This window comes from Hypomesus transpacificus, chromosome 2, assembly GCF_021917145.1.
Source record: "Hypomesus transpacificus isolate Combined female chromosome 2, fHypTra1, whole genome shotgun sequence".
Lineage (NCBI taxonomy): Eukaryota > Metazoa > Chordata > Actinopteri > Osmeriformes > Osmeridae > Hypomesus > Hypomesus transpacificus.
This window is the reverse complement of record NC_061061.1, coordinates 15,775,563-15,795,381: the sequence shown is the minus strand read 5'-3', so window position 1 is coordinate 15,795,381 and position 19,819 is coordinate 15,775,563. Positions and strand designations below refer to the sequence as shown.

At 41.0% G+C, this 19,819-nt stretch overlaps 1 protein-coding gene across 1 annotated transcript in view; it reads left to right on the top strand.

Moving 5' to 3' along the window:
- The window catches only part of grik3 (glutamate ionotropic receptor kainate type subunit 3), a 63,902-nt gene that overhangs the window by 19,059 nt on the left and 25,024 nt on the right, over positions 1–19,819 (top strand). Inside the window, exons 2-6 of the mRNA XM_047040759.1 lie at positions 13,290–13,463; positions 13,698–13,955; positions 14,183–14,364; positions 15,678–15,731; positions 18,255–18,425. Of these exons, the coding sequence (XP_046896715.1) occupies positions 13,290–13,463; positions 13,698–13,955; positions 14,183–14,364; positions 15,678–15,731; positions 18,255–18,425 (839 nt within the window). The remainder of the gene's footprint in view (positions 1–13,289; positions 13,464–13,697; positions 13,956–14,182; positions 14,365–15,677; positions 15,732–18,254; positions 18,426–19,819) is intronic.

Sequence of the window (19,819 nt, the reverse complement as noted above, 5' to 3'; positions counted from 1 at the left end):
TTCCAGATGTTTCTGTTATATGGTGTACACATTTGTGTCTACTCCACTGTTCTGTATTGTAGAGGATTGTAGGGGCCCATACTCTGGGGCCCTGTACTTTACTGAACCCCAGGGTGAATTACAGAGCAATTGTTGCAGCAGCAAAAGTGACCACCATCCAGACAAGTCAACAATGACACAATGATATATAATACAAATTACTGAATTAAATATGCATTAATTAATAAAATATACGGTACATAGGCATTTCACATTGAGAATATTACACAATCAAATATCTTTTTTTTGCTCACAGACTTGGGTTTGTATTTGTTTACAGTGTGTAAACTGCCTCTTTTTTTCCTGCGCAGTGTGCAACGGGTAATGCGGGGAGTGCATGTGTTCATGTGTGAGATGGTCAGGCAGGGCGTTTTGACAGCAGCTCCACTATCCAGACCGCTGCTAGGCCTCCAGACTCCCTCAGTCGGTTAATGAAAAAGAGAGCAGACTTGTTGCAAGCCGCCGATGCAGAAAACAGATGAACTCTGTTGGGCAATACCTCGGGTGGTGGAATGAGGAGAGAGAGTGTGTGAGAGAGGGAGGGAAGGCAAGGGTTGAGGCTATTCTGGCCTTCGGGGCCCATTCTGTTGGCCCCGGAATGCCAGCACATCACAGATGACATTAATGTTACAAGCCTGAAAACATGTGTACGTCTTAACGATTTCTAGCACGGCCTGACAGCTTTGGCCGTCTTTACAGACAGACAGACTTTTTTTCTTCTGCTTCCGCTTCTCACAACCAGAACAGGAGAGAAATAAGTGACAGTTAGCTCCAGAGACTGTAACGCTGTGGTGCGCTATGTCTGAGGCTGGCATCTGACAAACCGCAATAGGGGTCCTGGAATTGTGAATCAGCTTGACTTCTGTGGGAGAAGTGGGGGGGAGAGGGGGGGGGGAGGGAGGGGGGGAAGCAAAGGAGGAGGGATTGGAGTACAGAAAGGGGCTTTGACAGGTAGACAGTAGGTGTGAGTAAAAAAAACGTGCCTGCTCCTGAACCAAATCGCTACACCCCTTCCCCACCTTTCACACATATACACACACACACACACACACACACCTACTTTAAAGTTATATCAATGTCTAACCATTTTACACACTTCACATCAACAAAGGCTTTGGTGCTCTCTCATGTTTTTTTTTGTTTGCCACTGGATTCTCAGTGTCCACACTGTGTACAAGAAGAGTTCCGTGTCATCTGTTGTAAATACTGATCCCTAGCATCGTATTCCAGACTGATATTCAATATAATATTCTATCTTATTGCTGTAAAAACACTTTTTCAAGATGCTATTAAAATGTTAAACGGTGACAAAACCTGCATGTTCTAATTGACAAACTATGTATATTTACTTTGTAATGGTCAACACCAAGAATAGTTAACATATACTGTTTTTTTAGGTAATCTTTTTACTAAATTACATTTTTATCCTAAGCCATAAAGGCTTTTTTATATCCGAAGGCTCGTTGGTTCATTCTAGACCGCTCTAGAATGAACAAATTCATTTCCAAGTTGCACAAATAAATACTGATAACATTTGGCATTTACCTTATGTGGCAAAGGTTAGTGGGGAAAAGGATTTAGCATGAAAAAAGGATTGCACTGTGCTTGTTTTGACTATTCTGAAACCAGTGCTTTCAGGCTGTAAACAACCAATCATTCTGGTTCCCCTTGTGTAACATTTTGGTTCCAGAGAACGCAAACGTTTATTTTACAATATGTGTGCAGAGACATGAGGAAACTACATTTGTATATTGATTTAGTAGCTACATCTCAATGTTCTTTGACAAATCACCAGTAATGTTCCTTGACTCTCATGGTATTTTGGGACAAAGAAAGTTTGTAATTAAAATGTGTTTAACCTTAGGTTCACAGCTGGTGAACACGTTAAATGTGGGTCACCGTCTTGCTGAGCAAGCTTAATTGCTTTTAATTTACGTTAGTCTGTTTAGTTGATTAATTGGATGAAAACATGTGGGAAACCTATATATTTGAAGAGTTTTAACAAAATCTGCACAAAAAAGTAAAAGCACAATTAGTTTTTAAAGGGAAACCTTGCTTACTTACAGAAACAGTATGGACGTATATATGTAAGTGGCACTCCGTCTTTGTTACATATGCCACTAATGGTGCAAGCCTCTAGCAACCAGTGTTAGACACTTCAATGAATCATTCTTTTAAACTTCTACTGACAAAAACGTAACATACAAACAAAAACATGAATTCTTTAGGTCTTAGTAAATCAGTACATTGGTGTCGTCGGTCAGAAATAACTGTGTTGCTCCTTAACCTGACCATCTCCAACTGAGGAAGAATAAGTTGGTCACATGACCACCTTTCACACCTGAATCTAATACATTAACCAATCAATGTATCTTATATCTATTAATTAAATAATATTTCTCCATACATGAAATTATGAATTTACTGATTTAAATAAACAATATTCTAGATACTAATTTATACAACAAAAACTCTTCTTCAAATCTGCTCTTACAAAATACTGTATGCAAATTACTTGCTTTGCAACCACTTCACTCTTCTTCATAAGATGTTACATTAATTTGCTGGGAAATATTACAAGATAAATAATTGAACAGCTCATCTCCCATGCCAAATTAGTCGTAGACTTATAGTGTGGTCTTAACCTTAACCTCTAAACATACCAAGCAACCCTTTGGTACAGTTCTACCCACTAGACTCTAAATCAATTATTACTTTCTCAGAGACTATCCCAGTTGAATCCAGGTTAGATAAATAAATAAGAAGTGTCACTTCGGCAGTGGACCGAGTTATGATTGCCTAGTCCCTCAGTTTGTTAATTAAGTTTGTTAACCGGCAATGACAGTGCCTGAAACAGAACACATCACACGTAATGAGTCGTGTGCCGGTCCCCTTGATTCTACCAGACACCAGTTATGATTTAGTGTAGTGTCCTTTAAATAATGACATTGAAGCTTGTCTGAAGCTTACAGACCGCTGTCACGGGTCTGTGGCATACATATTGTAAGATCATATGACAAACGCGTGTTAGGGAGCGAGTTACTGTTAAATTATGGCTGATGCATGACACGACATGACAAATTGATGCACGAATGTCATCATCATTTAAATAGATGCTTGCGGCCTTTGCTCTCTTGTTTACCAACGCAGCGTTGTGCTACTATCTAGTCCACTACAGCTTGCTAGCATTTCAGTCCTTGAGTTTTCAAGCTCCGTCACTGAAGCAGCAAGAACTAACCCTGTGCTATCTTCAAGGAGGTGAGTACATCACAGCTGTTTCTCCGCACGCGACTCTCTTCACACTGTCTCTCTCCTTTTCCTAGCTCTCGCTGTAAAACCTTGAGTCGTGCTCGCCTTGGTCTCTTGATCCCACAAGCACCCTTGAGATTGGCCACGCGGATTTAAAGGTTGTCTTCCTGGCACACGTCTTTCTTTTAGTTGTGTTACAATCATCAGGGAAAACAGTTAAGGCCCCTCAGTCCCAGCGACCTCCCACGACACCAGCCCAGGGGGAGCCCCCAGTGCCCACTCCAAGAGGATCTCCTCAGCAGCTCCACAGGGTGTGTGGGTATATAATGGCATCCCCATACAACATTAAAGCTTATCGTTGACATTAAAATTGTTAAATCGAGTTTGACTCAATCAAGTCCATTTGCCCAAATCTATGTTTTGGGCAACTGAGCGCTCAATTTAGCAACATGGTTGGCCAAAAACAATGTTGGTTTCATGCACAATGTTTGTTATGTTACATACAGTACATCTTTTGTACGAGGGTTCCAGCACATAAAACAAAACAAAAAAATCTTCTGAGATACACTGACAGGCCTTTTTGTTGGTGACCAGAGTTGCAGAGTATGCAGTTATTGCAGGAACCTTTATAGTAAACCTATTAAACCTTTAGAAAAATGAGAAGGTCCCCACACGCAAGGCAGCTGCGGGTTGGTAATGAACTTGTCAGCTTTGAAGCTTTAGAGTTTGGGGTTTGTTGTTATATTATTCAATTCAGCACAGAGGTTGCTCCTCTCCCTGACCAGATTTTTCAAACGCTCCACACTCTGAGCTTTGTTTTGCATGAGGAACACATTTTACCCTGTCCCCCTAGACCTGTAGTATTGAATAGCCTCTCATTCTAAACAAATAATCTGCTACCATAATGCCACTGCAGAGTATTCCCACAAATGCTAAATAGCCAAAACCCTCTTACAAGCAGAGGGATTTTCTTTTCTTTACCAACATCCCATCAATAGTAATAGCCTTGGCCTATAAAAGTATTAGGGACTTGACTGCACAAGGAGGTGAGGGCAGTGTGCACAGCATAGAGACAGATCAGTTGTGTTTTCCGCCTTTCTTGGGTTGATGTCACAGGCGAGGAGTACATAGAATACCCTTTGTGGGTTAACACTGGATGTTAGAAAACTAAGTTTCTTTTAAGATTTTTTTTTGCACATTTGCATACGTAAGTTCCCAAAATATACCAATGCCTGCTTCTTCTATTAGATGCTATATTTTACATTCATAAGGCATTTGGTGATCCCATGCTTTGGGAGGGAGCTTGTTCAATCTTGGGTGTATGGTTTTCATGCAGTTCTTTACAGTGCCCTCTCTGCTCATAAACCTCACATTGGATGATGTGAGTGAGATCTGCAAGAATCTCTCAACCATTTCGTTATTTGAACAACAAAGCTTTTCTGTTGTGTCAGACGTCAGGGCTCCACGTCGAGCTGTCAGAGGTTTTCGTGTCCATGTTAAGGATCAGAGAGAACAATTTATGCTGTGCAATGAGCGTGACCAGCACGCGGAGGAAAGGTTGAGCGAACTGAAAAGAAGCATGTGGTAAGAGTAGCGGACATAATGGCATCAACCCTCAAATCTTTGCATGGGGATATTTTTTTTTTCTTGAGTAATATTGAGTAACATCTAAACTAGCTGATGCACTAACCGTAACCCTATATTACGTAGCATACGGTTATTCAACTGACGTATAGCAGTCCGAGTGTTGGCGGGGTATTTACCTACCGTGTGAAAGCAGACGTTGGGATTTGTAATGGAAGTGCAGACCAAATCATGCATCCATTTTGTGTGATGATGATTGGAGTCATTCAATTCTAACCACGATGTGCCTCGACCAAAGCAACAAAAGATGTTCTCGTAACTGTAGGCCTCGGCTAATATATTTCAGTCTGCACACACTTTGAGACTAAAACTTTATAACCAGCAGAAATTGTCATCACCCAGTGTAGGCCGAATCTAGTGGTACTACCTTTTACTCTTAAAATGATTTTCATGAAATTGTATACCACCGACATAACATGGCAGAACATGCTTCTTTGAGGGATTTTGATCAAATATTTTTATATTTATTACTGCAGTATTTGTTGTTGCTTCAATGGCAGACTACAGTAGTGTAGCCTAATAATTGACAATGTGACATGCTTGGATGCATTTAATGGGCAAACAAATAAAAACCTGAATGATTTTACAAAAGGCATTTGCCTTGGATCTTTATCAGCGATTGTGTAATGAAACACGTGCTTAATGGATTTGTTTAAAGAGGCCTAATGGAGTTCTTGGTCTGAGTCCAATATATTCAGGAAGGCAACAGAAAAAATTTAGACATTTAATATTGGACAATATATTTCTGTCAAGGGCACTAATCTCATTAGTAGTATTCCCGTGTGCCATTGAACAGGGTGCCTTTCGAACTACCGTTTCGCTTTGTGTCCCTTACTTGCTTCTTTGATTGTGATTTCACTGAGCTTCGCGCAGCACAAGGGACTTTTGCGTCACGAACAAAGATCAGTGATGAGACTGGATGCACCTGTCAGAGTTGACCATATCAGTTAATGAGGATAGTCCCCCAGGATGTTAACGAAGCCATTAACTGCTCATGTGAGAAACCACAAAGATGCAGTAGTGTTCATAGTCAAATTAAAATTCGATGTGCATGGTCCTGAAATGTGAATATCCCGCCCTCTCGCCGACGAGCTCCCGTTCTAATCGGCTTTGAAAAGACGTTGGTGAGTGCTCACGAATAATGGTTGTGTGCTGTGATAAAACAGCAGGATTTTATTACAAACCTACAATAGTCAGGCAGTGTTTGAAAAAGGACTACAATTTAAGCTCTGTGCATATTGTTACACCTCTTGAATAATTGCCACTTATGCAGGACGAAACACAGGATTGCTTGATTTCCGTAGACAATGCTGTGCCAGGTCAAGCTATCATTCTCATGTAAACACCAATACATTTATTTAGCTTACAAGCTGTTTATAGCCATGTTTACCATTTGTTCATTGCTTCATCCCCTTTTGTTACATGTAATACAAAGGTGGGTAGGTTTTATTCAAGTCATAATATGGGATGCAATGTACTGTATGCACTTTGAACCATTTTGACATATGTAATTGAATCTCCAAGCAGCTCTTGTACCAGACATATCAATAAAGCTTTTACTGTATGCTACACTTTGTGAGTCAGAGATTTAGTCTTCGACACACTCATGGTGTTAGTACTAATAGTCTTTCTTTCATAGTTATCAATACACAACATGATGAAGAACTGGGGTGAGGGGGAAGTGTGTGTGTGTGGGGGGGGGGGGGGGTGTGCAACAGCATTGGTAATAAACTCAGTTACTTTGTGATTGGGCTTGATAGTGAAATCCTCAGTGAAAAGATCAGACAGAGACCAAGGTAATTTTCATTTGAGCGCTTCCTATCCCTCTCTAGCCACTGGTGTCCCAAGAGGTCTGCCCTGCACCTCCCCCTCATTTGTCTACATTACCATTGCCTGTGTGCGGTAGGTCCAGTAATAACTGGGCCAGTTTTATATTTAGCCCTGTCCGCAAGCACCTTGAAAAAGAAGGTTACCTAGTCTTACTGAACCTCTGTCAACTATTGCCCACAAACTGTTGCCAGCAATGGTTGCTATTTTCTTACCATCTTCAGGTAACATGATTTAATGTCTTTATAACAAACACTTCATGTTGTGAGCTTTACAATCTTGCAATTCAAGCTCAAGAAATAATTTAAAAAGTTACTTCTACTTTCTTTTCATTACACTTTGGCAAAATACACTATTTTCAGATCAAGGCCAAGGGTGAGGATAATGGTGCTGTTTGAGAGTTTGATGTTCATCTATGGGGTAGGAACCCCCTTTTAAACTTAATGTGTCTTGTAATAATTTGGCCCACCATAAACAATGCAGCTCCATCCATGGTATGGCATCCATGGTACTAAAGTGCTATCCACAGGCTAAACACAAGCTCAGATATTAATTGCATCCTTAGTTGTAAAATCAATGTCAATTGCTCTAAACCCAAGTCATTGCGACTCATAGGTAGTCATCAAACTTTTTGATCTGTTTTAGAGCCCATTTTTTATCAGGGAGGTTACCCCCAGGATATGTCAATACCCACCTACAACAGGTTTCTGACATCAGAATTAAAGGGCCCTTTCAAGTACCGAAAATGAAAATTGTGCCCCCGAGCATCTGATTGACCCATGGCACAGAATATGCACATAAAACCATAGTCTTGGCAGTTCTGCAGTAAAGGGATATTACTTTCCACCTCAGTGTTACAGTGATTTTATAACTCACAAATAACCTCATAAAATGAGTCTGGTCAGTCATTGAACATCGTACACAGGGATAACCAAAACACAATATTTGTGGAAATAACCATTGTTTTTAATCGATTCAATTTCAAGGCCCAAATACTAAATACTCAAAGCTCTGATCCTCACCTAGCAAAATATTTTTGCCTTCAGGCATTTTGATGTTTGAATGACGTCATGCGTTAAGGTGACAAACAGAATATCAGGCTCATGTGTAATGTCTAATAAACGACCTATCGCTGCAACCACAGATGTGGTCGGCCTGCATAAAGAGTAGGTCTGTCTCAGCAACCACCCTCCTGTGTTGTCCCACACTAGGAGAATGGCATTGGAGACAGAGACCATTATTTACACCTCTCAGTAGCAACAGTCTCCAGCTGCTGATGCTGGTGAACAAGGGGTTTTTCTCCTGCTGCGAGCCACCTTTGTGTCATGATGTGACAAGATGCCAGGGTTGCAGGTCTGGTTCTACCTCTGAATGCGGACAAAGAAGGGTGGCGGACTGGGGGGTGGGTGGAGGAGGAGGAGGGGGTTTGTGTGGAGGGGGGCTGATGGGGAGGGTTGGCACAGATCTGGGCCTCTATCCACCTGGCTTTAGTTTTTATTGTCTCTGTCTCTTGTATTGGCTTTGGCAGAGCAAGCGTGGAGGTGAGTTTTGGCACATCTGTCCTAACAATGGATCTGAAATGGGGGAGTTTTTTTCCCCTCCTTTGCATTGTGTAAGTGGATTGTCCATTGGAGGTGTGCAGCACATTGTGTCGTGTTTCTGGGCAGGGATTTCAGATTTAAAGGGCAACTGTGTCTCCCCACTCCCACCCTCTTAGATACTACAATCAATTCCTTTCCCCCTGGGTAGTCCTCGAGTTCTTGTCACAATATACCACGAACCATCCCACAAACATTATTGGCCTCTGCTGTCAAGCAAGGTAAATAGGCCATAACTATTTACATTCAGTAAAATAGTAGACACACTTCTCATCCTTATAAAAAGTAAGGTTTTTTTCAGGTGAGCTGAAAGCGAGTGCACCCCTTGCCCCATTATCATAACAAGGGATGCCCGTGTGACACAGAACGCAAAACTCCCACCCTGACAGATTATCCAGTGTGAATGTTTGAGAATGATAATGAGATCAAAACACCAGGCTAAGCTGAGAGGAGAGGAAGGGAGAAAGGGGGAATGAGGTGGAGGGAAAGAGAGCGCGATAGCTGCGATAAATTGCAGAAGCAGAACCACTTGAGCATAAAATTAGATTTTACAAATGTGTTGTTACCTGACAGTCCTTGGATGAGGGAGATATCACAACATTATAGGGTTGCATGAGTATTACTAATCATATCAAACAAATAGAAATGGCTAGAAGCTTTGATGGAGCTAGATGTATATGCGATATTAGACGGTGAGTTAGAGGGGTGCGTAACATAATCAAAAGACCCATTCTCATTATGGACCTAAACATTATATGGCTAAATGTAATTTATATGATAATATATTAGGTTTTGTGAAAGCTTTGCCCAATTACAGCACATTTGTTTGAGTACTGTTACAGTGCATTGTCTGTGTCACGTCCAGCTCGATTTCAGAATTTGAAGGACATACGATAGTGGGGAAAATTCCACATTTGCAAACAGAAGTGAGTTCAGTACATCAAGTTTATCATCATCTCTTTCAGTATCAGTGACTAACCAACTTCAGGGTTTCCCGCAGAAAATTTGTTAGTTAAGGTGGTAGGGTGGGGTTTGCCGTCAGACCGGGGGGTTGGGGGGGGGCTAGTTTGTGCGGTAGACTGGTGTGTTCTGCAAAGAAGGGAGATTGGCATTGGTCACGGTTTGGAATCAAAGAAGAGAAAACATGACAGAGTAACACAGCGGATATTTCTTTGTTTTGATTACGTAGTTAAGGCGGCAGGCGTGTGTTGATTAGGCGGCCGCCTTAGCTGCAAAGTGCTGCAGGAAACCCTGAACTTGTCTCACATCAAAATAATTAACTACTGACCAAAACCATGTATCCTCCAAGGCAGTTTAATTGCCGGATTGGACCTTAGAAGGTTTGGAAGTTGAACCAACTGGAAACCAGCATTTACACCTCAGAACTAGAAGTAGTTTCATGTTGGTGGAAAGGTATATTCGCCAAAACAGCATTTGTATTAGTGTAACATGTCTGTACAAGATACAATTGTTGTCATCTTGCACGTCTCTGTAAGGATGTTGGCCAATTCTGTATTTAGAGTATTTTTCTACAGTAGAAGCCATAATTGGTTTTAATAGAGGTACAGGATATATCATCAAGGCATATAAAACTGAGGGGTTTTGCTCTTGAATGATGAATGCTTTTATTCAATTATTGCACGTCAAGCAGAAAGTAATGCACTGTATGTGCCTTGGAAAGTCAACAATAAGATAACACCTTCCATTTCAAAGAGTCACCTTAATTGAAAAGAATGTGATGGTGTGTTAGCATTTCTATATTTCTCAAGTGCACGCTATTCAATTAATCAGGTGTTCTACAGCAATCACATCAAACATTTGCATTACATTGTACTTTACGTTGTCCTTTGCAATTACTGTAATGAGGAACATATCGAGTCTGACACTGGTTTCTCTTCCAAAAGTTCAAAGTGTTTAGCAAGCACTTCGTACAGGTTTTAGTGTGCCGACATCCATTTTTCTCTCATTGTGGGGCAATGAGTGCTTTCGCAACATCCAGAGAGAGGGGAAGCTATTCACAGACATGTTGGGAATACTCCCAGAAAGCGAGTACAAAAGAGTACTCTCCAAAATGCAGTGGGTAAGCGCACATGTATCTAAGAGCATAATGAAATCGTCTCATTGTTAGGGATCTGGCACTGGTCTGCTTGGCTATGGTTAGTGTAAGAATAAACATACTGTGTGGTACAATGGAGGGCAGCTTTTCACAGGGATCAGCGTAGCATGGATTGCTTTGCTTTTTCAGCTTGACTTTTTCAGTCTTCTAATTAGATCAGTTTCTCACGGTCACGTACTTGGGATGTGTTATGATAAGTAACACCTTATTAACATAATTAACTAACACCAACTTGCTCTCAAAGGGGAGTGAAAACACACGTCACAGAGATTTTGATACACCAAAAAACAAGCGTTGAGAGTACAGTGGAACACCAGTGGTCCATCAGGACCAAAACCTCACGCCACACAAACAGTTTCTTCCCCTCCAGTGTTTGCCTCTTCAACAAGCCCAAAAGTTTACACTGACTTTAATGACTTAATGTCTTAAAACTATTTGAATTTTGCAATACATTACAATACTGTATCTTCTGTAATGTTTGTATTTTATATTGTAAATTACTGAAACTTTTATTTTATTGTATATTTAATTTTAATTCTATTTTACTTAGTATTGCTAGTTTATGCACCCTTAGTATAGTTAGACCACATATTTAAATTTAAGATTCCTATATGTTTATTGTATGCACCTTCCTGCCGAAGCAAATTCCTTGTCTGTGCAAACTTTCATGGTGAATAAATCCCTTTCTGATTCAGATTCTGAAACAGAATCATCTGGAAAGGAGCTGAGATACGCAGTCAGCAGAGGCTGTTTATATACATTGCAGAAGGGGGAAATGGAGATAATGCGTAAAGGGCAAACAGACACTTCCCCTCATGTGTGCATGCCTGCATGTATGACAGAAAGAAATAATAGTAAATACAATTTTATATCAGTGCCCCATGTCTCACCGCATCCCATACCTAACACAGGTTTGTGTCCTCTGAGCCAATCACTAATCCTCTCACATCCTGGACTGGATATGGTCTAGCTGTGACTGCTGACGGTTGGTATTGTGGGAAGCCCCCCCCCCCCTTTTTAATATTAAGATTAAATTGTCTCTGCTATTCTCCCTCAGGCAGTGAAATCATTCTGTTTAGCGTTAACTATTGTAGCTTTTAACAACAGCTGAATCCACAAATGCTCACAGAGAGCCAAATGATAAAAACCGTCTGCTGCAATTATTGGCTGATTTGTGAACGAGGCTACTACTCTAGAGATTAATTAAAGGCCTTAGCGAAGTAGTCTATGCAATTAAAAAAATCTGTCTTAGTCTTTCGACCGACATTCACGAGACGAAGATTCCAAACTTCAAGTTAATCTTGATTTGCCTTATATTTTTGTAATGAGTAGCATCCTTTTTTAGAACAAGGAGTGGTTCTTTAAGTGTGAATTAGTTCAATAGTTATACACCATTACACTGTGGATTTTGTGGTGCAAAAAATGAATCGCTTATTCCTCATTATTTGATGTAAGTCTGAGGATTCCTAGCACATTAAGCGTTGCCATTGTGCTTATGGCAGGCTTCTGAAAATGGCGATGCAAATTAGCCTGGGGATTTTCCACCCAAGGAACAGGTTCCCCCTGTTTATTAAATTTGTTAAAGTGCTTTAGAGAAATGCACATTTTATCCTCTTAACAGTCAAATTACTATATATACTCCAGCAATTACTTAATGTACTGTAATGAGCTTTCCTCATGAAATGGAAGGATTCATTTAATGCTGCAGTGTCTTGTACTAGGCAGTTTATGCATCGCATACTCTCCCGATCCGAGGGGCCTTGAGTCATAAATACTGAAATGCTTGCTTGGCTTCCTGGTTGTTCACCCTGCACTAGACAGCTATGTGAGCCTGTTGACCATTCACACGCTCTGGCTAGGAGGCATCAGTGGGAGCCAGGTGCTGCTTCTCCTGACCTCTCTGCACTCTGTTACTATGCCATCTCCAAGCAAACACTGAAATATTGATTGCAAGGTGTATCGATTGGAGCTTCCTTCTTTTTTGCTTAGTTTGAGATCCTACTGTATACTGTTCTCTTGGCTCTCCTGTCTTGTCTCCCTTTTTTTTTTTCTAACTCACCCCCCCACAGATTTCAATAATTCTATCTTCCACCACCTTCAGTTGTTGACCATGACCTGTATTTATATTACTTGTTAGGCTGTTGTAGTCCTCCACTGTACCTATTACTCTATGTATCTTATGAGTTTTATTGATTTAATTCTGTCGTTTATGCTATACCTGAAAGCTCCTACTAGTTCTGAGACCTACTTTTCTACCAGTGTTGTTTTAAGGAAAAATAAAAGGTTACCCTAATGGGTGGAAGAGAGTTTACGCTCTTGTTTTGATGGAGCCGTTTTCTTTTTTCACCCTCCCCAGTTCCATTACTGCTACAGACTTCAAAGCCGATGTTGGTATTCGGAGCCTTTCCTAAAAGTAGGAGTGAGGCTCTCAGTATTTGGAGAGCAAATGTAATGCCAGACCTAATACACACAATTCACATTTCAGACAGTTTTTAGAGTAAAAACCCTATTTATTATAAATTACACAGTGCAATTTATTTGCACTGTGGTTGGAGAGCCAGAAAAACCAAGTACATTTACATTTAGTCATTTAGCAGACGCTCTTATCCAGTGCGACTTGCAGTAAGTACAGGGACATTCCCCCCGAGGCAAGTAGGGTGAAGTGCCTTGCCCAAGGACACAACGTAATGTCTGCGGCGGGGAATCGATCCAGCAACCTTCTGATTACTAGCCCGATTCCCTCACCGTTCAGCCACCTGACTCCCCAGTAAGAGTTTGTGTAATTGCTAAGGCAACTTTCTCCTTTGTTTTTGCAGGGGGGATTTTCGAACAAACTGAAGGACCGGTTCCATTTGTCAGTTCCGAAGAGCTTGCCTTTAAATTTGCTGTCAATAACATCAACAGAAACAGGACTTTGTTGCCAAACACAACCCTAACGTACGACATACAGAGGATTAATATCTATGACAGTTTTGAGGCATCAAGAAAAGGTGAGTGACCGAGCTGTGAAAGGAAGCAAGGGCAACACGTGGTCATAAAGTAACCTTTGGCTTTAGTACCAATAAATACATCTCCAAACAAATGCTAATATTTAAGTGGGGGGAAAAGGGCACTTTAAACAATTATATGGGGTATCAAATAATATTAAAAAGATTGTATATTTTATTTTGATAAACATTTTGATGAAAATTGCATAATAACATTCACTCTCTTCTTTATCCCAGCTTGTGACCAACTGTCATTAGGTGTAGTGGCAATATTTGGACCATCTCATAGCTCATCTTCAAATGCTGTCCAGTCCATCTGCAATGCATTGGAAGTGCCACACATTCAAGTGCGTTGGAAACATCACCCAATGGACAACAGGGACACCTTTTATGCAAACCTCTACCCGGATTATTCTTCTCTAAGCTACGCCATTCTGGACCTTGTGCAGTTCCTTAAATGGAAAACAGCCACGGTTGTATATGACGACAGCACAGGTGAGTCCTACTACATAACCCGAAAATGTTTCCAAAATATGAATTAATGTTCTTTTAAGCCGCAAAGGTACATTTGATAGAACAAATAAACTAACATAGCATGATTTAATATACCTTATACAATGTAATGCAAGCGAAATACTGAATTGGGTTTTTCCACCTTTCTGTTTGTTTAACCTGTCTGATGCCGTCATTGTGAGAGTTTTTCTGCTGTTTGTCTCCTAAAGGTCTTATTAGACTACAGGAACTGATAATGGCCCCCTCCAGGTATAACATCAGGCTGAAGATTCGCCAGCTACCTCTGGACACCACTGACACCAGACCCCTTCTTAAGGAGATGAAGAGAGGCAGGGAGTTCCGCATAATTTTCGACTGCAACCACGCAATGGCCGCCCAGATCCTCAAACAGGTGAAATAATCCAACTGTATTTGCAGTGCAGCTTCGCACAGCTGTTTTAAGCAGGGACTCATACTGGCTGCAAAGTGCCATATAAACAAACAAAGTGCCCGATAAATAAACATGTTAAGATTTGACTAAGTTAATTGTAGGCTACATCACCTACAGACCTAATTTCCCTGAACTGGTAACAAATAATTTCTATGTTAACCCTATGTTAACCCCCCAACAAAACATTCAAACCTTCTTTCTGTTTGTTTAATTTTTTAAATGGTATCAGTCTGGGCTTGTTCTGGTTCTCTCTTCACACTGACAGTCTCACCTGAACCCTCCAGGTAAAAGAGAAAAAATGGGAAAACATGGCAGGACAAGCAGACCTTCTGTCTATAACAGTCTGGAAGCCATGTCCCAGGTGCCTCTTAAAAGCACTGACCTCTTTTGCAGTAGTTCCATCCCTGTGGCATTTAGTCTCGTTTCTTTAAGTGGCACTATCAGTGTGGAACCAGGGGGCAGATGGAAGGTTTTCAAAATCAGGTTGATGGAGAAAAAATAAATTTAGGGGCCCTAAATCCAAATATAAAAAACGATGTAAAGATATAGGCCATTGTGCACAACCACCAAGATTAAGATGCCATTAAGAGAATGATTCTCCTAAAGAATATAGAAGAGGTTGTTTTAATGTCATGTACCCTCTTTACCATTAGCAGATGGAGAAATGACTTTGCCTTCGTAAAGCGCAGAAACATATTTAAGTAACCTTGGGTATTCTTTACAACAGATGGTACAATTAAAGAGCAGGGCTGCTGCCATGGGAAAATCAAGCATTTGAATGTAGATTGAGTGAAACAAGTGGCGGGGTGGGGGGGGGCGGGGTGGCGGGGTAGCGGCTAAGATAAAAGAAACAAGATTACGGATCTCTATTGATTGAAGGCCCCTTCTCCCTTGGGATAAAGTCACGTGATGAGCTATTTAAAGCCGTTTGAATGTATGACATTAAAAACAGCCTCTGGCGCTTTCAAAACTTTCTGATTTAAATGTTAAAATGCACTTGTGAGGTCATCATTTGCAACTGGCATAGCATAAACCTCACCTGAATGGCGAGCATCAATGGTGAATATACTTTTCAACATACAGGATGACACTTTTTTTGGTAAATGTATTCACAGATTGCTTTGAGTTTTGTTCTGTTGTGTTTGTTTTGATGGTATTATTGATTGCAAATCAGCCCGACGTGACCAAGTGACCATTATCTTTGTCCTGTCTTTCCATCCTTCTCCCCCTCCACTTTTCCTCCCTCTATCTATCTACCTCTCTTTCTTTTGCAGGCCCAAACCATGGGGATGATGACAGAGTACTACCACTATATCTTCACCACTCTGGTAATGTCCCTTGCTTGTTAATGCAAATTGAGTCTCGTTTGTTCTCATCTCTCCGCTCTCCGCCCGGGTTTTTGATGAATGCTGTTTAATTGCCAATGGGGTTTGGATCTAGTCCATAATATCAATTCTGTTTGACAAACTGGCACCATAATGGAGTCTTCAGTATTCTGCTGCAAACACTTCCCTCTCTGTTAAAGTCAACTGAAGTCTTTGAGGAGGCAATACAAAGGCAACAGATTGGAAGTCAATAGTGAATGTCACTTCAGTGTAGGAGAGGCAGAAATGCCAAGACAGATACTCCATTGCTGCTTTCTCCCTTATGCAAACTGTCTTTCTCAGTCTCTCTCTCTCTCTCTCTCTCTCTCTCTCTCTCTCTCTCTCTCTCTCTCTCTCTCTCTCTCTCTGTCTCTCTCTCTCTCTCTCTCTCTCTCTCGCTCTCACTCTCTCTAACACACACCGACACACACTAGTCTCTGGCATGATGGACTTGGCCACTCTGTTGTGATAATGTGATATGACGTACGGGGCCAGGCGTGACGTGTGTCATCTTTCACACTCAACAGCGTGGAAATGCCATTGTTCTGCCACACGTCACTGTTTGTGTACCACAACCGAAGCTTTCATGGTGAAGGACCTCAAGCTTTCTCTGTTGCCAAAAAGCATTAGGCTGAAAACACATGGAGCCGCAGGTCTTTGAGCAAGCATTAACACACTAATGATACTGAATATCATCATTTCTACCACATATTTTGTATTATCATCTCTTAATAATGTTCAGACACGTCTCAAATCATCTGGTTTCAGAGAGATGTTCTATATATATAAAAAATATTTTTTTTTAACTGTTGAATATTGTCCCTGAACCTGACTGTGGGATACGTATAAAACTATCATACTGTCATTTTGATGGACACACTATTAAAAAGATTATCCTGTACCTAGCGGCCCCGATTGACTCGATCTAATGAATACATGCATGACATGTTTGGCAACAGAATTCACCGTTGATGACATTCTGCGATAACGCTCATCTTTTATCATGTCGGGGGGGGTGACCGAGATGCCAACTTATTAGAGCGCGAAGAGGCAACATTGGAGTAGTAGGGGGTAATAGGCTGTCTTGTCCACAGAAATGAGTCTGTCATGGTGCAAGCCTTTCAACCCTACAAGGTTATCTTCAAGAACTTTGCTGGAGAACTCAATTGTCAGCTACCTCCCTGAACCTTTGTGTTCCCTCTTTGTTCATAACACAACAGTGTGAAGTTGCATATTTTTAGGGCTTGAGTCTCCATTTTAATTACATAAGTAGGCTAATGTTAAACTGGCTCCATCTGCCATGTCCGTGTTTTAAGCTAGGCTGTGGAAACAAAGAGGATTTCAGAAGCCAGGACACGGACTGTATTTATTGAATGTTGAAACCTGTTTATCTTAGTTATGATTTTAGTCTCATGAATGGGTGGGCCATTCATTTAATGTTGTTTTACTTGGATATAGTGACAGAATTCTGGTTTTAATATCTAATGTATCTTAAAAACAGTCTACATTTGGAGTTTATACACTACAACCTGTTTTAAGTTGGCGGGGAACTTCATAAACTCCATTTAGTATGGAAGGGACCTCCTCTTGTCTTCCATCAAGGAAATGGAGTGCTGTGTAAACCTGCAGTACGCACTCCGTAATGGCGGAGAGGGGGGTTGGGGGTAAAAGAGAAATGTTGTATCTGCAGGCAACCGTTCTTCCGCGTATGTCTTACACGCTCCTCCAAACCCCACAGGGTGCTAATGAAATATCTATTATGTTCCTCCTAAGTGTCTTTTCCAGGCCCCTTCCGGCCCGTTTCAACAAGATACGTGTTGAAATGTGGCTTCACACTTGAGCCAGAGTTGGTTGCCATTGAAATTACACTTGCTCAGATTAAATCAGTTTGCTTATAGGTTGCAGAGGGATTGTAGATTCTGTATTATTAATTTGCTCCAGCAGATTGAGTGTTTTTCCCCTTTTAAGGCTGCGAATGAACAGGGTTGGGTTAGTTTACAAAGGACACATTTAAAATCAGCCCTATTTTAGGATTTAATCTGACAACAACAGCTACAGTGTACTGCAAGCCATCAAATTGAGAGAGTTCTGTAATGCCACTTTGGGTCATCAATCCAACTGACTCTAGTGTTTGCAAGCGTAAGAGGCTTGTTTCAGTCTACACTACCCATCCAATACCAGGATGACATCTGTGAATGTTAATAGCGGGGAGGGAAAACGCATATAGAAACCAAGACCAATCGTATCAGTTCCATAGTGAGGCACACACCTAAACCTTATCCCCTTGTGCTTGCACAGCTCAAAGCCCCGAATCATCCCGTCCGCTCCTTTATGTAGCCTTAATACATCTTCTTTTTACCACCGGCTCCATCATCTAGCTTTTCATGTGAGGACAAAAGCTGCAGATGATTCTCTTACCGGAACAATAAAGCCCAATCCCAGCCGGCTAAATGAGGTACCCCCCATCCGTCTGTATCCCCTTCTAAGGACCTGATGGCCATCGACCTGGAGCCCTACCGTTACTGTGGCGTCAACATGACCGGCTTCCGCATCCTCAACGTGGAAAACCCTCAAGTGGCCTCCATCGTAGAGAAGTGGTCCACCGAGAGGCAGATACCGCTCAAGCCAGATTCAGGCCTACTGGAGGGGATTATGACGGTATGTTTCTATTTACACTTTGTTGGTGGAGCTTATGAATGTGGCGCAAGATAGGAGGATATACTTTTATAGGGTTGTAATCGTAGAAGAAAAACGATTAGATCTTTAAAACTACTACAGCCTCTTGTATTTCTAATTGGCCTGTCTTGTAATGGTGATAATCACCTTAATCATTGTGTTGAGCCTCATATTTGTTCTGCTGCCAAATAAGATGCACTTAGATTCAGCAGTGCGCACACTACTAAATTCTAATCTAATTTATTCAGTGTATTCATCAGAGCAGAGGTATTGTATTCTAATAATCCCCACAAAATATAGCAAATCCAATCATCACAAATTCCTCTCCCGATATTTCAATGAAGCGTTCCTCGGCATTCTAAACTAATACGAGTAAAACTAATGAGGGATACTTTTACAGTACCTGTGATTAATTTAAAATAACCTAGTGCAGTGCCCATGGTATACATTTCAGACTTTGACTGGTTGCTAGTTCTTCTAGTTAAACAGAAAGCATGTGCTTTCTCTTGGACATTTAGCTATTTTAATCAAATAACTATTTGCTGAAAAACCCTGTCAGTTGGCCAAATGGCTAGACAATCTGTTATGTGGGTAGCTATAGTAACTAACTGTGAAACTTGAAAACTAGACTATTGCTAGGTAGCTAGCGCTATGTGGTAATGGATAGGCTATAAAGCCAACCCACGCTTTTACCTTTTTATGGCCTCCTCATACAACAAGAAACATATCCTTGAGTTTTTGCCCATTTCGATGTGAGGAATAAAATGTTCAGTGAGAAAATGCAGTCAGTACCAGTTTGTTTCTTTTGAAATCGTTCTTTGTGCAGTAGCTAGTTTCTGAGTCTTGTTGCTGTGGTTCAACAAATGCCAGTTGTTCATGTAAGGTATAATGCCTGACAAGCTGTTCATTATCAGAAAATAATGGACAACGAGGAGGCCTGAACTGTTCTGCGATAATGGACACCTCAAAGGGCATTATCCCTTACATATTTATTTGTTGCATGTATGTATAATGTAAATGTAATGTATGTATAGTCTTTATATTTCATTTGTCGCAAACACAACACAGCCTGTCCTAGACTGGGGCCAGAGCCATAGGCCTACATCTGCAACATTTCGACTTCCTATGACCTGTTTGTGAGTTAATCAAGCCACAGATACACAGAGATTCCTTTAATTATAGTGTGATATGTGTTGTTTATCTATAATTTTTTCTGACTGGGTTCAAACACTTCCACACAACCCTCTCCAAGGTCTCATTATGGCAGAGTAGATAGGTAGGTTTTTGTGGAAAGAACGTATGCACCGCATGCCATTTTAATTGCTCCCATAACACTATTAAAAAGTATTTAGGTGACATGCGCTTCAAGGTAGGCT